Source organism: Heptranchias perlo, chromosome 16 (assembly GCF_035084215.1).
Source record: "Heptranchias perlo isolate sHepPer1 chromosome 16, sHepPer1.hap1, whole genome shotgun sequence".
NCBI lineage: Eukaryota > Metazoa > Chordata > Chondrichthyes > Hexanchiformes > Hexanchidae > Heptranchias > Heptranchias perlo.
Genome location: NC_090340.1, coordinates 64,369,301 through 64,388,430, shown reverse-complemented (window position 1 = coordinate 64,388,430; position 19,130 = coordinate 64,369,301). Strand labels below are relative to the sequence as shown.

Genomic DNA, 19,130 nt, shown 5'->3' with positions numbered 1-19,130 from the left:
ATGCATCCTGAATTGTTCACCGGCCTTGGGTCTGTGGAGACTTTTACAACTCCCTTCATTCCTGGTCTTTATGGCCAACATAAAAGGGAATCCAAAAGACTTCTACAGGCATGTAAACAGTAAACGGGTAGTAAGAGGAGGGGTGGGGCGGATTGGGGATCATAAAGGAGATCTACTCATGGAGGCAGAGGGCATAGCCGAGGTACTAAATGAGTACTTTGCACCTGTCTTTCCCAAGGAAGAAGATGCTGCCAGGGTCACAGTAAAGGAAGATATAGTTGAGATACTGGCTGAGCTAATAATTGATAAAGAGGAGGTACTAGAAAGGCTGGCTGTACTTAAAGTAGATAAGTCACCCGGTCCGGATGGGATGCATCCTAGATTGCTGAGGGAAGTAAGGGTGGAAATTGCGGGGTGGTGTCAGAGGACTGAAGAATTGCAAATGTTACACCCTTATTCATAAAAGGGTACAAGGATAAACCCAGCAACTACAGGCCAGTCAGTTTAACCTCAGTGGTGGGGAAGCTTTTAGAAACTATATTCTGGGACAGACTTAACAGTCGCTTGGACGAGGGTGGATTGATTAGGGAAAGCCAGCACGGATTTGTTAAAGGCGAATCGTGTTTAACTAACCTGATAGAGTTTTTTGATGAGGTAACAGAGAGGGTAGATGAGGGCAATTCAGTTGATGTGGTGTATGTGGACTTTCAAAAACCATTTGATAAAGTGCCGCATAGTAGGCTTATCATCAAGATTGTGGCCCATGGAATAAAGGGGCAGTAGCAACATGGATACAAAATTGACTAAGCAACAGGAAACAGAGAGTAGTGGTGAACGGTTGTTTTTCGGACCGGAGGGAGGTGTACAGTGGTGTTCCCCAGGGGTTGGTGCTGGGACCACTGCTTTTCTTGATATATATTAATGACTTGGACTTGGGTGTACAGGGCACAATTTCAAAATTTGCAGAAGACACAAAACTTGGAAGGGTAGTGAACAGTGAGGAGGATAGTGATAGACTTCAAGAGGATATAGACAGGCTGATGGAATGGGCGGACACGTGGCAAATGAAATTTAACGCAGAAAAGTGCAAAGTGATACATTTTGGTAGGAAGAATGAGGAGAGGCAATATAAACTAGAGGGCACAATTCTAAAAGGGGTACAGGAACAGAGAGATCTGGGGGTATATGTACACAAATCATTGAAGGTGGCAGGGCAGGTTGAGTAAGCGGTTAAAAAAAGCATACGGGATCCTGGGCTTTATAAATAGAGGCATAGAGTACAAAAGCAAGGAAGTCATGATGAACTTTTATAAAACACTGGCTTGGCCACAACTGGAGTATTGTGTCCAATCCTGGGCACTGCACTTTAGGAAAGATGTGAAGGCCTTAGAGAGGGTGCAGAAAAGATTTACTCGAATGGTTGCAGGGATGAGGGACTTTAGTTACGTGAATAGACTGGAGAAGCTGGGGTTGTTTTCCTTGGAACAGAGACGGTTGCGAGGAAATTTGATAGAGGTATTCAAAATCATGAAGGGTCTAGACAGAGTAGATAGAGAGAAACTGTTCCCATTGGCGGAAGGGTCAAGAACCAGAGGACATAGATTTACGGTGATTGGCGAAAGAACCAAAGGTGACATGAGGAAAATTTTTTTTTACACAGCGAGTGGTTAGGATCTGGAATGCACTGCCCGAGGGGGTGGTGGAGGCAGATTCAATCATGGCCTTCAAAAGGGAACTGGATAAGTACTTGAAGGGAAAAAATTTGCAGGGCTACGGGGATAGGGCGGGGGAGTGGGACTAACTGAATTGCTCTTGCAATAGAGCCTGCACGGATTTGATGGGCCGAATGCCCTCCCTCTGTTCTGTAAGCTTTTTATGATTCTATACGAACATACGAGCAATGACAGACAGGAAAAGACCCTCTGATCCATCCAGCCTGTCCCAATCAATTGTGACACCCATCTTCCATCTCCATAAACTTGAGGTCATCCAGTTTTGGATGACCTCAAGTTTATATAGGTTTGGATACCTGCTGCCCGTATCCCAACTCGCACCAAGTCCCGTTCTCCCATCACCCCTGTACTCACTGACCTACATTGGCTTCCAATCCGGGAACGCCTCAATTTAAAAATTTTCATCCTTGTTTTCAAATCCCTCCATGGCCTCGCCCCTCCCTATCTCTGTAACCTCCTCCAGCCCTACAACCCTCCGAGATCTCTGTATCCCTCCAATTCTGGCCTCTTGCGCATCCCCGATTTTAATCGCTCCACCATTGGCGGCCGTGCTTTCAGCTGCCTGGGCCCTAAGCTCTGGAATTCCCTCCCTAAACCTCTCCGCCTCTCTCTCCTTTAAGACGCTCCTTAAAACCTACCTCTTTGACCGAGCTTTTGATCACCTGTCCTAATATCTCCTTATGTGGCTCGGTGTCAAATTTTGTTTGATAATCGTTCCCTGTGAAGCGCCTTGGGACGTTTTACCACATTAAAGGTGCTATATAAATGCAAATAGTTATTGTTGTTGTGGTATCACAATATATGCCCCCACCCCATCCAAATCCCTGATTCCTAAAATAAAAGCATAGAATGCTGAAAGTGCAGTGCAGTACCTCACCTGAAACACTGACCAGCCTCTCCCCTACACACAGACCCGCTGTGTATATCCCACATTTTGCTTTTTTTCATTTCAGATTTCCAACTTCTTTCTGAAATAAAAATCTGGTCTCAGTAAAAGTGACCATGAAGCTGTCGGATTGTCGTAAAAACCCAACTGGGTCACTAATGTCCTTTAGGGAAGGAAACCTGCCGTCCTTCCCCAGTCTGGGCCTATACGTGACTCCAGTCCCCACACCAACGTGGTTGACTCTTACCTGCCCTCTGAAGTGGACTCAGTTGTATTAAACCGCTTCCAGAAGGAGGCCCATCGCCACCTTCTCAAGGGCAGCTCGTGATGGGCAATAAATGCTGGCCCTCCCAGTGATGCCCACATCCTGAAAAAAAAAGTTGTCCTTTTTTTTATTCGTTCACGGGATGTGGGCATCGCTGGCGAGGCCGGCATTTATTGCCCATCCCTAATTGCCCTTGAGAAGGTGGTGGTGAGCCGCCATCTTGAACCGCTGCAGTCCGTGTGGTGACGGTTCTCCCACAGTGCTGTTAGGAAGGGAGTTCCAGGATTTTGACCCAGCGACGATGAAGGAACGGCGATATATTTCCAAGTCAGGACGGTGCGTGACTTGGAGGGGAACGTGCAGGTGGTGTTGTTCCCGTGTACCTGCTGCCCTTGTCCTTCTAGGTGGTAGAGGTCGCGGGTTTGGGAGGTGCTGTCGAACAATCCTTGGCGAGTTGCTGCAGTGCATCCTGTGGATGGTACACACTGCAGCCACGGTGCGCCGGTGGTGAAGGGAGTGAATGTTTAGGGTGGTGGATGGGGTGCCAATCAAGCGGGCTGCTTTGTCCTGGATGGTGTCAAGCTTCTTGAGTGTTGTAGGAGCTGCACTCATCCAAGCAAGTGGAGAGTATTCCATCACACTCCTGACTTGTGCCTTGTAGATGGTGGAAAGGCTTTGGGGAGTCAGGAAGTGAGTCACTCGCCGCAGAATACCCAGCCTCTGACCTGCTCTCGTAGCCACAGTATTTATATGGCTGGTCCAGTTAAGTTTCTGGTCAATGGTGACCCCCAGGATGTTGATGGTGGGGGATTCACCGATGGTAATGCCGTTGAATGTCAAGGGGAGGTGGTTAGACTCTCTCTTGTTGGAGATGGTCATTGCCTGGCACTTAACTGGCGCGAATGTTACTTGCCACTTATTAGCCCAAGCCTGGATGTTGTCCAGGTCTTGCTGCATGCGGGCTCGGACTGCTTCATTATTTGAGGGGTTGCGAATGGAACTGAACACTGTGCAATCATCAGCGAACATCCCCATTTCTGACCTTATGATGGAGGGAAGGTCATTGATGAAGCCTCTGAAGATGGTTGGGCCTAGGACACTGCCTTGAGGAACTCCTGCAGCAATGTCCTGGGGCTGAGATGATTGGCCTCCAAACAGTATTGCCAGTATTGTAGCTGTACTGGAACAGCTTGGCTAGAGGCGCAGCTAGTTCTGGAGCACAAGTCTTCAGCACTACAGCTGGGATGTTGTCGGGGCCCATAGCCTTTGCTGTATCCAGTGCACTCAGCCGTTTCTTGATATCACGTGGAGTGAATCGAATTGGCCGAAGACTGGCTTCCGTGATGGTGGGGATATCGGGAGGAGGCCGAGATGGATCATCCACTCGGCACTTCTGGCTGAAGATGGTTGCAAACGCTTCAGCCTTGTCTTTTGCACTCACGTGCTGGACTCCGCCATCAATGAGGATGGGGATGTTTGCAGAGCCTCCTCCTCCCGTTAGTTGTTTAATTGTCCACCACCATTCATGACTGGATGTGGCAGGACTGCAGAGCTTTGATCTGATCCGTTGGTTGTGGAATCGCTTAGCTCTGTCTATAGCATGTTGCTTCCGCTGTTTAGCATGCATGTGGTCCTGAGTTGTAGCTTCACCAGGTTGGCACCTCATTTTTAGGTACGCCTGGTGCTGCTCCTGGCATGCTCTTCTACAATCCTCATTGAACCAGGGTTGATCCCCTGGCTTGTTGGTAATGGTAGAGTGAGGAATATGCCGGGCCATGAGGTTACAGATTGTGCTGGAATACAATTCTGCTGCTGCTGATGGCCCACAGCGCCTCATGGATGCCCAGTTTTGAGCTGCAAGATCTGTTCTGAATCTATCCCATTTAGCACGGTGGTAGTGCCACACAACACGTTGGATGGTGTCCTCAGTGCGAAGACGGGATTTCATCTCCACGAGGACTGTGCGGTGGTCACTCCTACCAATACTGTCATGGACAGATGCATTTGCGACAGGTAGATTGGTGAGGACGAGGTCAAGTAGGTTTTTCCCTCGTGTTGGTTTGCCCACCACCTGCCGCAGGCCCAGTCTAGCAGTTATGTCCTTCAGGACTCGGCCAGCTCGGTCAGTAGTGGTGCTACCGAGCCACTCTTGGTGATGGACATTGAAGTCCCCCACCCAGAGTACATTTTGTGCCCTTGCTACCCTCAGTGCTTCCTCCAAGTGGTGCTCAACATGGAGGAGGACTGATTCATCAGCTGAGGGAGGACGGTAGGTGGTAATCAGCAGGAGGTTTCCTTGCCCATGTTTGACCTGATGCCATGAGATTTCATGGGGTCCGGAGTCAATGTTGAGGACTCCCAGGGCCACTCCCTCCTGACTGTATATCACTGTACCGCCACCTCTGGTGGGTCTGTCCTGCCGGTGGGACAGGACATACCCAGGGATGGTGATGGAAGAGTCTGGGACATTGGCTGAAAGGTATGATTCTGTGCGTATGGCTATGTCAGGCTGTTGCTTGACTGGTCTGTGGGACAGCTCTCCCAATTTTGGCACAAGTCCCCAGATGTTAGTAAGGAGGACCTTGCAGGGTTGACTGGGCTTGGTGTTTTGCCGTTGTCGTGTCCGGTGCCTAGTGGTCCGATGCCGGGTGGTCCGTCCGGTTTTATTCTTATTATGACTTTTCGATGTTGTTGCAGATGAGGAATTGCGGTATTTTTTCAGGGGATTGGGTTCAACGGCTGACTCTACTGATGGTGATGTTTCTCCTCCCACAATGGCTCACTGGGTAACATTGCTGCCCGGTGTGGTTACTGAACCATTCAGACCAGGAAGCCCCCAGGTCTGCCCCTTGGTCTATACATTGGCTGGGGCTTAGCAATTCACATCATCGCCCCTGGAATAGAGAGGGAGGAAAAGCCAAGCTTCCCGTCCTTCATCACCGCCCATCTACCTCTGCCGGGAAGCGTGCCTGTGTAGGGAGAGAGCAGGACCTGAAGTGGGCTGTGATGCCATTCACAGTCGAATAGTCCACCAACATTCACTCTCTCAAGAAAGAAAAACTTGCATTTCTATCGCGCCTTTCACGACCTCAGGATGTCCCAAAGCGCTTTACAGCCAATTAAGTACTTTTGAAGTGTAGTCACTGTTCTAATGTAGGGAATAGGGGCAGCCAATTTGTGCACAGCAAGGTCCCACAAACAGCAATGAGATAATGACCAGATAATCTGTTTTTAAATGATGTTGGTTGAGGGATAAATATTGCCCAGGACACCGGGGAAGAGCTCCCCTGCACTTTGAATAGTGCCTTGGGGTCTTTTATGTCCACCTGAGAGGGCAGACGGGGCCTCAGTTTAACGTCTCATCCGAAAGACTCAGCTTGTATGTGACGAACAGCCTGCTTGGATGAGGTACTTGGGGGGTGGCTGGGGCCTGTGTAACTCCCCCGGTGCGAGTCGTTGCTTCGAGGGGAGGGAGGGGGAGTATCTTGTGACGGGGTCTGCAATCTCAGGGCTTCGGTACGGATGTAAAGCCAGTCTTTGAGGAGAATTCTAAGCAGCTTTTTTTCTGTCTCCAGGCCTCCGTCCTGCAGAACATCCGCACGGCTATGAGACGCCAAATTCGCCGCCATTCCACGCGCAGGATGTCCTCCCATGGGCGCCTCAGCAGGATTTGGAGCAGGCTGTTCCGGAGACCCAGGGGCTGGGGGCTTATCCCCCTACTCACCCCCACCACAGCCTCCGCTCCCTCTACACGTCCGGGCCGCAGTGAGACTGTGCGGAGCTGCCAACGAGAGGAGAGCGGCCGGAGCTGCTCGGGGCCTGGAGAAGAGCCCGACTCAGACACTGACACGGAGACCGATCGGCAGGTCGCCGAGACTCGGGGGGCCGCGGGCGACGGCTTGCCCACCGCGCCCGGCGAAAACGCGGTGCCAAAAGCGTCCTCGTCCCCCAGCGCAGACGGCCAGACAGAGCTGCAGACGCCCCGGCTGCTATGCTCCTCGAGTTCCGAGGAGACCTGCGGCAGCGGCTTCGACTTCCCCAACGAGCGGGCGGCGGGAGACGCCTGTAACCGCGACCCTCTGTCCGGCAGCCCGGAGCGGGGCTTCGGCAGCAGGCAGCGTCCAGTCTCGAACCTGCGGCCAGCGCCGGTCGGGGCCAGGAACCCGGAGGCGGTAAGTCTTACGGCGCTCGAGGAGAGCCGGGTTCGCTGTTCGTCGGAGGCTGACCGTCACCGTCACCCCAATCGCCAGAGTCTGACTTCAGCTCCTCCAGTCCGCAGGAGTCGGTGCTCCCGTCGCCCGGACTCCATGACGGAAAGACCCTCCTCCCTGTCGGTGCCTCGGCACAAACACTTCTCCGCAGAGACCCCGCCACCCGAGCCTTCGATCCGGAACCCCTTCCGACGGGCAAACCACAGGAGCGACGACGAGGCCCTGCTCGACTGCTGAGAAATCCCCAGATCGCCACAGTGACATTCCGTTCTTTTGAACGGTGAACCCTTTTTATCGCTGCAATATTTTAAAAAAGGGTTGTTTTCCCCCCCTCCATCCCTGCCCCAAAAAAAACCAGGGGGAACTACATATCACTGAAGCTGCTTTTAAATGTATTGCATTACACGGGGACGTGAGACCGGGATCAGCACCCAGTCCTCATTCGGAAATCCAGTTGCATTTACAATCTCCTGAAGTTTGTGGGGTCAACACTTATTTGAAATCGTACGCAGTAAGTGTACACTAGACATCGAGATGTACTATTTATACAGCCTAAAGCGTTGTGAGTGCATCCTGGGAGTTGTTGTGAATACCACACAGTAAGATTCTTAACTTTCTCGCCGTTAAAGATGTCACTTTGGCCTCAATTCTGTAATTCCTGGCTCCCAGGAAAAGTTTGGAGGATATATCAAAGTGTTTAGGCGATGAGTCTGGGATTGTGAAGAGGCCGCGGCTAACTTCACGCTGCAATCTGATATTTTGGACCTTTTCTTTTAATGGGCAAGTTTGGAGCCAGGTTCTGTCAGTAATGGAACAGGCTGTTCTATCTGTCTCTTTGTCTGTTTCCCTTCCTGTCTTTTGTATCTCTTTGTCTCTGTCTGTCTAGCTCCTGCTTTGTGCCTTTCTATTTGTTCCCCTCTTTGTTCTGTGTGTGTGTGTGTGTGTGTATCTCTCTCTCTCTCTCTCTCTCTGCCGCTTTGCGTCTCTCTATTTGTTCCTCTGTTTATATACGTCTCCCAGTTTGCCTGCTCTGTCTGTCTCACTACCTGGTGCCGACCTGTCCCAATGCCTGCTCTATCTGTCTCTCTATCTATCGGTCCCACTCTGTCTGTCCCTTTGTCTGGTGTCCATCTGTCAGTCCGTCCACTGTGTGTCTTATCTCTTTCTCTCTATCAGCCTGTCCCATGTGACACATTCATCGAAAGTGGTTTCTCATTGTCACTGCCCCTGGGTCTGGATCTCTTTCCCTTATACTCGTCCTCTGGCTGGATTGAAACATTGAGATGCAGCTGATGAACCTGTAAATCATAAGACATAAAGAAACCAAATGGAAATGCCTTTTGTGGGGGTTGTGTCAGAAGGATATGTAGACTCCAGTGTGTGGTCATGATGGTGGGGACCAAAACATCTTATTCAGTGGGTTCTCCTTCAGAGCAGGTCCTGATTGAGTTTGGGAATGTGCTGTAGGTGGAATTGGGGATGTGAAGCTGTGTCCCGTCACTGGATTTCCAACTTGCTGTGCCGTGCTTCAAGTCTTCCCCTTTTGGATGCTGAAATTTACACAATTGTCCGATGTACATTTCTACCAAGAAGACAGAGAACTGTGCAGGCACATAACGTAACATTAAAATACTCTGTTGTCACTCAAAGCCTCATCAAAGCTCTCATGAGCAGTGTGCCCTATGGAATTCATGTGTTGTCATTGGGATTTTAGTTAAGTGTATTGAGGGGAGGGTGAAAATGTCATCATGTGCATTTAAATTGTGTAAAACACCCATTGGCCCATTCTAGGTTCAGTCCTTCCAAACTTGGGTTGTGTCTGAAGAGAGCATTATGAGCTTAATAATACTGGGGTACAGTACTGGTGGGTACAGGTCTGTCACTATACCACTGGGGTACAGTACTGGTGGGTACAGGTCTGTCACTATACCACTGGGGTACAGTACTGGTGGGTACAGGTCTGTCACTGTATAACACTGGGGTACAGTACTGGTGGGTACAGGTCTGTCACTGTATAACACTGGGGTACAGTACTGGTGGGTACAGGTCTGTCACTATACCACTGGGGTACAGTACTGGTGGGTACAGGTCTGTCACTGTATAACACTGGGGTATAGTACTGGTGGGTACAGGTCTGTCACTGTATAACACTGGGGTACAGTACTGGTGGGTACAGGTCTGTCACTGTATAACACTGGGGTACAGTACTGGTGGGTACAGGTCTGTCACTGTATAACACTGGGGTACAGTTCTGGTGGGTACAGGTCTGTCACTGTATACCACTGGGGTACAGTACTGGTGGTTACAGGTCTCACTGTATAACACTGGGGTACAGTACTGGTGGGTACAGGTCTGTCACTATACCACTGGGGTATAGTACTGGTGGGTACAGGTCTGTTACTATAACCCTGGGGTACAGTACTGATGGGTACAGGTCTGTTACTATAACCCTGGGGTACAGTACTGGTGGGTACAGGTCTCACTGTATACCACGGGTACAGTACTGGTGGGTACAGGTCTGTCACTGGGGGTGGGACCAATCTGAAGGGATAAAATAAGAATGTCACACTCGAAGCTTGTTCGATTGGTGTAAGTGTGATTCCCACCATGGTGTATTACAGCCAGTACACTGAGCATGCCTGGCGACAACACTGGAATTTTGAAATAGGGAAGTGCCAATAATGGGGTTGTCCCCAGAAATCAAGTTTATTGTGGTAAAGGATCAATAAACTGCTTAATATTTCAACTTCATAAATTCTGGTGTGGAGCATCAGTGACCTCACAATAGCGATGTGTAGAGAATGGAGTACCAATAGCACTCTGTCTGCTTATCGATACTACAATAACTTGCATTGATATTGCACCTTACAAAGTAGAAAAACGTCCCAAGGACTTTCACAGAGACGGAATAAAAGCTGAACCCGAGCCAAAGCCGAGATTCGGAGGGATGTCCTAAAGCCTGGTCAAAGAGGTGAGTATTAAGGAGGGTCTTAAAGGAAGTCGGGGTGGACGGGTTTTGGGAGGGAATCCTATTGCATGGGGTCTATGTGTCTGAAAGTACAGTTGCCTGTGGTGGGATTAAGGGAGGGGAGTTGCACAAGAGGCTCGAGTCAGATGAACGAAGAGTTCAGAGGGAAGGTTGTACGACTGGAGGAGGTTACAGTGATGGGTGAAGTGAGGCGATGGAGTTATTTAAACATAAGGATGAAAAATTTAGATTTGAGGCTTTGGAGAACCAGGAGCCAACGTAGGTCGGCACGGCCGGGGGGCGATTGGGGTCGGCGCGGCCGGGGGGCGATTGGGGTCGGCACGGCCGGGGGGCGATTGGGGTCGGCACGGCCGGGGGGGCGATTGGGATCGGCGCGGACGGGGGGCGATTGGGGCCGGCGCGGACGGGGGACGATTGGGGTCGGCGCGGACGGGGGACGATTGGGGTCGGCGCGGACGGGGGGCGATTGGGGTCGGCACGGCCGGGGCGATTGGGGTCGGCGCGGACGGGGGGCGATTGGGGTCGGCGCGGACGGGGGGGCGATTGGGGTCGGCACGGCCGGGGGGGCGATTGGGGTCGGCACGGACGGGGGGCGATTGGGGTCGGCACGGCCGGTGGGCGATTGGGGTCGGCACGGCCGGGGGGCGATTGGGGTCGGCACGGCCGGGGGCGATTGGGGTCGGGGGCGATTGGGGTCGGGGGCGATTGGGGTCGGCGCGGACGGGGGGTGATTGGGGTCGGCACGGCCAGGGGCGATTGATTGAGTGGAACTTGTACGGAATAGGATAAGCTCCACTTTGGAGGAGTTTTGTTGATTTGTTCTCGGGATGTGAGTGATGAATTTATTACCCATCATGTGAGAAGGTGATGCTGGGCCGCCTTCTCCTTGAACCGCTGCAGTCCCTGTGGTGATGGGGCTCCACAGTGGTGTTGGGGAGGGAATTCTAAGATACTGACCCAAGGGAGTAGTGGTGGAGAGAATGTGAGGTTGGAAACTCCGAAAATGTTATTTGTGACTTTGGTTCGGGCTATTTTTGTGCTGAAAGAGTGGGAGAAACCATTTTTTTTGGAGGGATCCCAACGGGGGAGTTGTGGGTGGGTGAGCTGCAATCTGGAGAGCAACAATACATTGAAGGACTTTGAGTGAGGAAAGGAAGGCTGGCGATGAGACGATATTAGCGAGGTCTGAGTGGTGGAGTGTGGGGTTTTTTAGGGTGTGTGTGATGGTGGTGGTTTTGTAAAGGTTGGGGTAGAGGGGGTTGGGGGGGAAGAGTGACAGTGCCTGTGTAGAGAAAACCATTTCCGATGTCATTGAGCATGTGGGCAAATAATGGAAGTTGGGTGGTCAGGAGTTAATTGGGAATAGAATCGGGGAGCAAGAGGCAGCTCTTGCCAATGTGATGAGCTCGGAGAGGAGATTGCAGAACCACAGAATGTTACGGCACAGAAGGAGACCCATCGTGCCTGTGGATATTTCAAAAAACAGCAAAGATGGGGTGAAAACTGGAGTGGACACTGACCTTTCACCTCTGGCTTACAGGTTCAAATCTAGCTCAGACTGACTGGATGGGAGTCTCTAACAGTTAAAGGTGAAATGTGGCTGCCTCAAGCTGATTTCTGATGAGCATTGGATCACAGCACAAAACCCATCCTCATTTGCCACCAAACTCCAATCTAACTCACAGAAGATACACAATAACCCTGAGAGTGTTTGATGGGACAGTGTAGAGGGAGCTTTACTCTGTATCTAACCCATGCTGTATCTGCTCTGGGAGTGTTTGATGGGACAGTGTAGAGAGGTTTTTCTGCTCGCTAAGCTGTAACAAAATATTGTTTTATGTGCATGAGAAGGTCCTTCTGTGGTGTGCCAAAGAACTAGTTGCCATCTGGTACCAGCCAGGAGTTTGTCTGGGGAGAGAGGTTTGAGTTGTAGCAGGGTAAAGTACTGGTAAAGTGACAGCTTTGGGAGCAGTTGATGAATTAAGAGTATCGTATCATGGCACACTAGCTGAGGTGTGATTGTGCCTTTAGCAATATGCAAAATAACTGGTGCCTGTGCTATAATGGAGCAGTTATGTCAAGCTGTGCACCCTCATATTATCACAATTGTCTCTTGGGCTCGGGGGGTGGGATGGGGAGAGGGGGTGGAGACGGAGATAACTACATGAAGATGGAGAGCCACAGTTGACTGAAGCACCTGCCCTCGAACTTGATTGGTTTCCTGTCTGTTGCTCCTTTGCAGAGAATCTCGAAGCATTCACATCTGAGGTGAAGGGGACAGTAGGTGACTTCAGGAGGACAGAGACAGCTGAGCAAATTGGGCAGATAGATGGCAGATGAAATTTAATATGGAGGAATGTGAGTTGCTGCATTTTGTACTAAGTGATGAAAGAGGAGCAGCCAGGGATTCAGATACACACCTTGAAAAATGGAATGACCAATTGATAAAGTGTGTGGTTCCTAGGATTTATAAACAGGGCTAGAGTATATAAGCATCAAGGTAATGACTGGGCCGTTAGAATGTTGTGTCCTGTTTTAGGTACAGTACTTTAGGACGGATGTTAAGGCAATAGAGAGGGTGCAGAAGAGATTCAGTGTGGTACCTGGGATGAGAGGCTAGAGAAACCTGTCTCTTTAGAACAAAATAGGTTGAGAGGTGATGTGTTCTGTGTAATTCATAGAATTAAAGAATAATACAGCACAGAAGGAGGCCATTCGGCCCATTGTGACTGTGCTGGCTCTTTGAAAAAGCTATCCAATTAGTCCCACTCCCCCTGCTCTTTCCCCATAGCTCTGTAAATTTTTCCCCTTCAAGTATTTATCCAATTCATTTTTGAAAGTTATTATTGAATCTGCTTCCACCGCCCTTTCAGGCAGCGCATTCCAGATCATCACAACTCGCTGTGTAAAAACAATTCTCCTCATCTCCTCTCTGGCTTTTTTACCAATTATGTTAAAAGTTGCACCGTTTGAAGAAGGGAGAGAAGGATCCATTGTTTCTCTCACACTTCCTGCCAGTGAGAGCGACTTTTTGTTGTGGCTATTTATGGTTATGTGAAATAAGACAGAAAATATAAAATAGGCTGGGTGAATAATCGAAGGAATATTTCACAAGAGATTAGTACAGTTTGAAAGGCTGAACGGGCTGGGGCTCTTTTCTCTAAACTAGAGGAAATTAGCAGGGAACATTAAAAACTGACTGTAAAAGCTCTATAAATATGTCAAGGGAAAAAGATTAGTGAAGACAAATGTAGGTCCCTTACAGTCAGAAATGGGGGAAATTATAATGGGGAACAAAGAAATGGCAGAACAATTAAACACATACTTTGGTTCTGTCTGCACAAAGGAGGACACAAATAACCTGCCAGAAATGTTAGGGAACCAAGGGTCTAGTGAGAGGGAGGAACTGAAGGAAACCAGTATTAGTAAAAAAAAATAGTGCTAGGGAAATTAATGGGGCTAAAGGCTGACAAATCCCCAGGGCCTGATAATCTACATCCCAGAGTACTAAAGGAAGTGGCCCTGGAAATAGTGGATGCATTGGTGGTCATCTTCCAAAATTCTATAGACTCTGGAACAGTTCCTACAGATTGGAGGGTGGCAAATGTAACCCCACTATTTAAAAAAGGAGGGAGAGAAAAAACAAGGAATTACAGACCAGTTAGCCTAACATCAGTAGTGGGGAAAATACTAGAGTCTATTATAAAAGATGTGATAACAGAACACTTGGAGGGCATTAACGGGATTGGACAAAGTCAGCATGGGTTTATGAAAGGGAAATCATGCTTAACAAATCTACTGGAGTTTTTTGAGGATGTAACTAGTAGAATAGATAGGGGGGAACCAGTGGATGTGGTGTATTTGGATTTTCAGAAGGCTTTTGATAAGGTCCCACACAAGAGGTTAGTGTGCAAAATTAAAGCACGTGGGATTGGGGGGAATATACTGGCATGGATTGAGGATTGGTTGACAGACAGGAAACAGAGAGTAGGAATAAACGGGTCTTTTTCGGGGTGGCCGGCAGTGACTAGTGGGGTACCGCAGGGATCAGTGCTTGGGCCCCAGCTATTCACAATATATATCAATGATTTGGATGAGGGAACTAAATGTAACATTTCCAAGATTGCAGCCGACACAAAGCTGGGGTGGAATGTGAGCTGTGAGGAGGATGCAAAGAGGCTCCAATGTGATTTAGACAAGTTGGTTGAGTGGGCAAGAACATGGCAGATGCAGTATAACGTGGATAAATGTGAGGTTATCCACTTTGGTTGTAAAAACAGAAAGGCAGATTATTATCTGAATGGTGATAGATTGGGAAAAGGGGAGGTGCAACGAGACCTGGGTGTCCTTGTACACCAGTCGCTGAAAGCGAGCATTCAGGTGCAGCAAGCAGTTAGGAAGGCGAATGGTATGTTGGCCTTCATTGCAAGAGGATTTGAGTACAGGAGCAGGGATGTCTTACTGCAGTTGGACAGGGCCTTGGTGAGACCACATCTGGAATATTGTGTGCAGTTTTGGTCTCCTTATCTGAGGAAGGATGTCCTTGCCTTGGAGGGAGTGCAACGAAGGTTCACCAGACTGATTCCTGGAATGGCAGGACTGATGTATGAGGAGAGATTGGTTCGACTAGGCCTATATTCACTCGAGTTTAGAAGAATGAGAGGTGATCTCATCGAAACATATAAAATTCTAACAGGACTAGACAGACTAGATGCAGGAAGGATGTTCCCGATGGCAGAACCGGGGTCACAGTCTCAGGATACGGGGTATGCCATTTAGAACCGAGATGAGGAGAAACTTCTTCACTCAGAGGGTGGTGAACCTGTGGAATTCTCTACCACAGAAGGCAGTGGAGGCCAAGTCGTTAGATGTATTTAATAAGGAAATAGATATATTTCTTAATGCTAAAGGGATCAAGGGATATGGGGAAAAAGTGGGAACAGGGTACTGAGTTAGACGATCAGCCATGATCATTTTGAATGGTGGAGCAGGCCCGAAGGGCCGAATGGCCTACTCTTGCTCCCATTTTCTATGTTTCTAGAAAGGTGAAGACTGAGGGGTGACCTGCTGGAGGTCTTTAAGATTATGAAAGGGTTTGATAGGGTAGACGTAGAGATGTTTCCACTTGCGGGGGAGACTCGAACTAGGGGTCATAAATATAAGATAGTCACTAATAAATCCAATAGGGAATTCAGGAGAAACTTCTTTACCCAGAGAGTGGTGAGAATGTGGAACTTGCTACCACAAGGAGTAGTTGAGGCGAATAGTATAGACGCGTTTAAGGGGAAGCTCGATAAACACACGAGGGAGAAAGGAATAGAAGGATATGCTGATAGGATGAGATAGAGTAGGGAGGGAGAAGGCTCGTGTGGAGTATAAACACTGTATAGACTTGTTGGGCCGAATGGCCTGTTTCTGTGCTGTAATTTCCATGTAATGCAGAAGATGATGGAGGCCATTCAGCCCATCAGTGTGTACCCCTCTCCCCAGAAACCTGGAGTCACCGTCACAGCATCCAACTTCCTGTTGAACGATCGCAGGTCTTGGCCGACACTCCCATAACCCAGAGTCCTCTCCAGGTACTGATCTCTCTCTGTGACCAGATATTTCCTGAAATCAGCCCTGAGCTTGATTTTTCCCAGTTTGTACCTGTGTCTGCACATCCTGTATCTCCGGGTTAACCTTTGCAGATGAGGATTACCCACTTGTGTGGTTAACCCCCGATGTGGGATTATACAATGTCTGAAACGGTGTATGTGTAGCCTGGGCTTTGATCACATTGAGCAGGCAGTCTGTAGATGGATTATTTTGAGCAGGATTAGCGGATGGGAAATGCTCGCCACGTGGCAAATGGAATCAGACCTTCTCAGCCCAAGTCTTTTTGAACCGGATCAAATCAGTTTTAAGTAGAGCAGTGAAAGCAAATTTTATAAGGAAACCGTCACAATTCAAACATCCTTCTTAACGCTGGAAAATATCAGTGGGCTCCTCACTGCTGGATCTCCTGGGATCTCTGGGCTCTCGGTGGTCAGCCTGACCGTGTCGTAATGTGATCCAAACAGCCGCCATGCCCTGCTGGTAGGTGTCCGGTATAATTGTGTCGGCAGGTCCGCCTGTGAAACATCGAGTACAGTCAGAGGGCCAGCTTGGCTTCATCGACCGTCTGATTGAACCAACTCTCTCAAAAATTCAACCATCAAATTTTATTCCCAAAATGTTACCGGCCTGAACTAAGGGAAGTGATGTGGAGCGGCCCAGGACTAACTTGCCGCTGGGATTTTGTGGGGAGCATGGTTTTACCTGGTCTTTAATTCTGCAAAGGGTTTTGCCAAAAATAATTTGAATTCCGAATCGAAAGTTCTTGCACAAGTCTCTCGTTTCCCTTTGTTGGTTTAGATGATGATTGTGCTTTTCTTTAGTGTTGGTGGCTGTGCCTTCAGCCTCCCCACCTCTCCCGAACCTCCTCCCTTACACTGTTTGTGACTTTGATAAGGGCCGTTTCAGTACTGTGGCAGGGCGGAAACCTGATTGGAGGGATTCAAACATGGAGTTGCGGGAAGGATGGGCACGGATTTGGGAGGTCGGAGATGGGACGGTAGTTTGCAAGGACAGAGGGGTCAAGGGTGGGTTTTATTGAGGTGGCTCCTCTCTCCGTCTTTAAAAACCTTAAAACCCATCTTTTTGACCAAACTTTCAGTCACCCCTCAATCTTCCCCTCCGTGACTCAGCACCTGTTCCTTAACTATTCTGATTTACTTTGTGTTCCCCACCCCTCCTTTGTGAAATGCCTTGCTGCATCTTCTATGCTAAAGGGGTTTTATAAATGCTGGTTGCTGTGTCCCGACTGCTGGTTATGTTACAGCTGAGTGAGTATCTAATGCTTGCTTGTGTTTGAAGTGGATCCGTTCAGTCAATGTTATCGGCAGTTCCTGGTTTGCAGTGGGTTTGATCAGCCAGTGTTTTGCAGTTTGTTCGAGATGGTGAGAATTTTCTCTCAGTTAGGATATGATGCAGCCGAACGCTGCACATCCCAATTATCCACCATGGAGAAGGCGATTGAACTGTTTGAAGTCCAGGAATGAATGAGGAGAAGCCTCTCTCTGCTTCTCTTCCCACTCCTCTGCTGATCCCTACTTTAGGGAACAACACCTTCCTTCTCAAACTTCCATTCAAAATAAAATCAAGTGGTGCTGTTACTCTCTCCAACCTCCCACTCTCACTCTCCAACCTCTCTCTCTCTCTCTCTCTCTCTATCTCTCCAACCTCCCTCTCTCTCCCTCTCTCTCCCTCTCTCTCCCTCTCTCCAACCTCTCTCTCTCTCTCTCCCTCTCTCCAACCTCCCTCTCTCTCTCTCTCTCTCTCTCCAACCTCTCTCTCTCTCTCTCTCTCTCCAACCTCCCTCTCTCTCTCTCCAACCTCCCTCTCCCTAACCTCCTCCCTCCCTCCCTCTCTCCAACCTCTCTCTCTCTCTCTCTCTCTCTCTCTCTCCAACCTCCCTCCCACTCTCTCTCTCCAACCTCCCTCCCACTCTCTCCAACCTCCCACTCTCTCCAACCTCCCACTCTCTCCAACCTCCCACTCTCTCCAACCACCTACTCTCTCCAACCTCCCACTCTCTCCAACCTCCCACTCTCTCCAACCTCCCACTCTCTCCAACCTCTCTCTATCTCCAACCTCTCTCTGTCTCCAACCTCTCTCTGTCTCCAACCTCTCTCTGTCTCCAACCTCTCTCTGTCTCCAACCTCTCTCTGTCTCCAACCTCTCTCTGTCTCCAACCTCTCTCTATCTCCAACCTCTCTCTCTCTCTCCAACCTCTCTCTCTCTCCAACCTCTCTCTCTCTCTCCAACCTCTCTCTCTCTCTCTCTCTCTCCAACCTCTCTCTCTCTCTCTCTCTCTCCAACCTCTCTCTCTCTCTCTCTCTCTCCAACCTCTCTCTCTCTCTCTCTCCAACCTCTCTCTCTCTCTCCAACCTCTTTCTCTCTCTCCAACCTCTTTCTCTCTCTCTCTCTCTCTCTCTCTCTCCAACCTCTTTCTCTCTCTCTCTCTCTCTCTCTCTCCAACCTCTTTCTCTCTCTCTCTCTCTCTCCAACCTCTCTCTCTCTCTCTCTCTCCAACCTCTCTCTCTCCAACCTCTTTCTCTCTCTCTCTCTCCAACCTCTTTCTCTCTCTCTCTTTCTCTCCAACCTCTTTCTCTCTCTCTCTCTCTCCAACCTCTCTCTCTCTCTCTCTCCAACCTCTCTCTCTCCAACCTCTTTCTCTCTCTCTCTCTCTCCAACCTCTCTCTCTCTCTCCAACCTCTCTCTCTCTCTCCAACCTCTTTCTCTCTCTCTCTCTCTCTCTCTCTCTCTCCAACCTCTTTCTCTCTCTCTCTCTCTCTCTCTCCAACCTCTTTCTCTCTCTCTCTCTCTCTCCAACCTCTCTCTCTCTCTCTCTCTCCAACCTCTCTCTCTCCAACCTCTTTCTCTCTCTCTCTCTCCAACCTCTTTCTCTCTCTCTCTTTCTCTCCAACCTCTTTCTCTCTCTCTCTCTCTCCAACCTCTCTCTCTCTCTCTCTCCAACCTCTCTCTCTCTCCAACCTCTTTCTCTCTCTCTCTCTCTCCAACCTCTCTCTCTCTCTCTCTCCAACCTCTCTCTCTCTCTCCAACCTCTTTCTCTCTCTCTCTCTCTCTCTCCAACCTCTTTCTCTCTCTCTCTCTCTCTCTCCAACCTCTTTCTCTCTCTCTCTCTCTCTCTCCAACCTCTCTCTCTCTCTCTCTCTCCAACCTCTCTCTCTCCAACCTCTTTCTCTCTCTCTCTCTCTCCAACCTCTTTCTCTCTCTCTCTTTCTCTCCAACCTCTTTCTCTCTCTCTCTTTCTCTCCAACCTCTTTCTCTCTCTCTCTCTCTCTCCAACCTCTCTCTCTCTCTCTCCAACCTCTTTCTCTCTCTCTCCAACCTCTCTCTCTCTCCAACCTCTCTCTCTCTCCAACCTCTCTCTCTCCAACCTCCCTCTCTCTCTCTCTCTCTCCAACCTCCCTCCCACACTCTCTCCAACCTCCCACTCTCA

At 49.4% G+C, this 19,130-nt stretch overlaps 1 protein-coding gene across 1 annotated transcript in view; it reads left to right on the top strand.

The window, feature by feature from the left end:
* lrp3 (low density lipoprotein receptor-related protein 3) overlaps window positions 1-9,850 on the top strand; it is a 33,392-nt gene extending 23,542 nt beyond the window's left edge. Inside the window, exon 7 of the mRNA XM_067998206.1 lies at window positions 6,460-9,850. Coding sequence (XP_067854307.1) covers window positions 6,460-7,332 — 873 coding nt within the window. The 3' untranslated portion in view covers window positions 7,333-9,850. The remainder of the gene's footprint in view (window positions 1-6,459) is intronic.
* The last annotated feature ends 9,280 nt before the right edge of the window (window positions 9,851-19,130 follow it).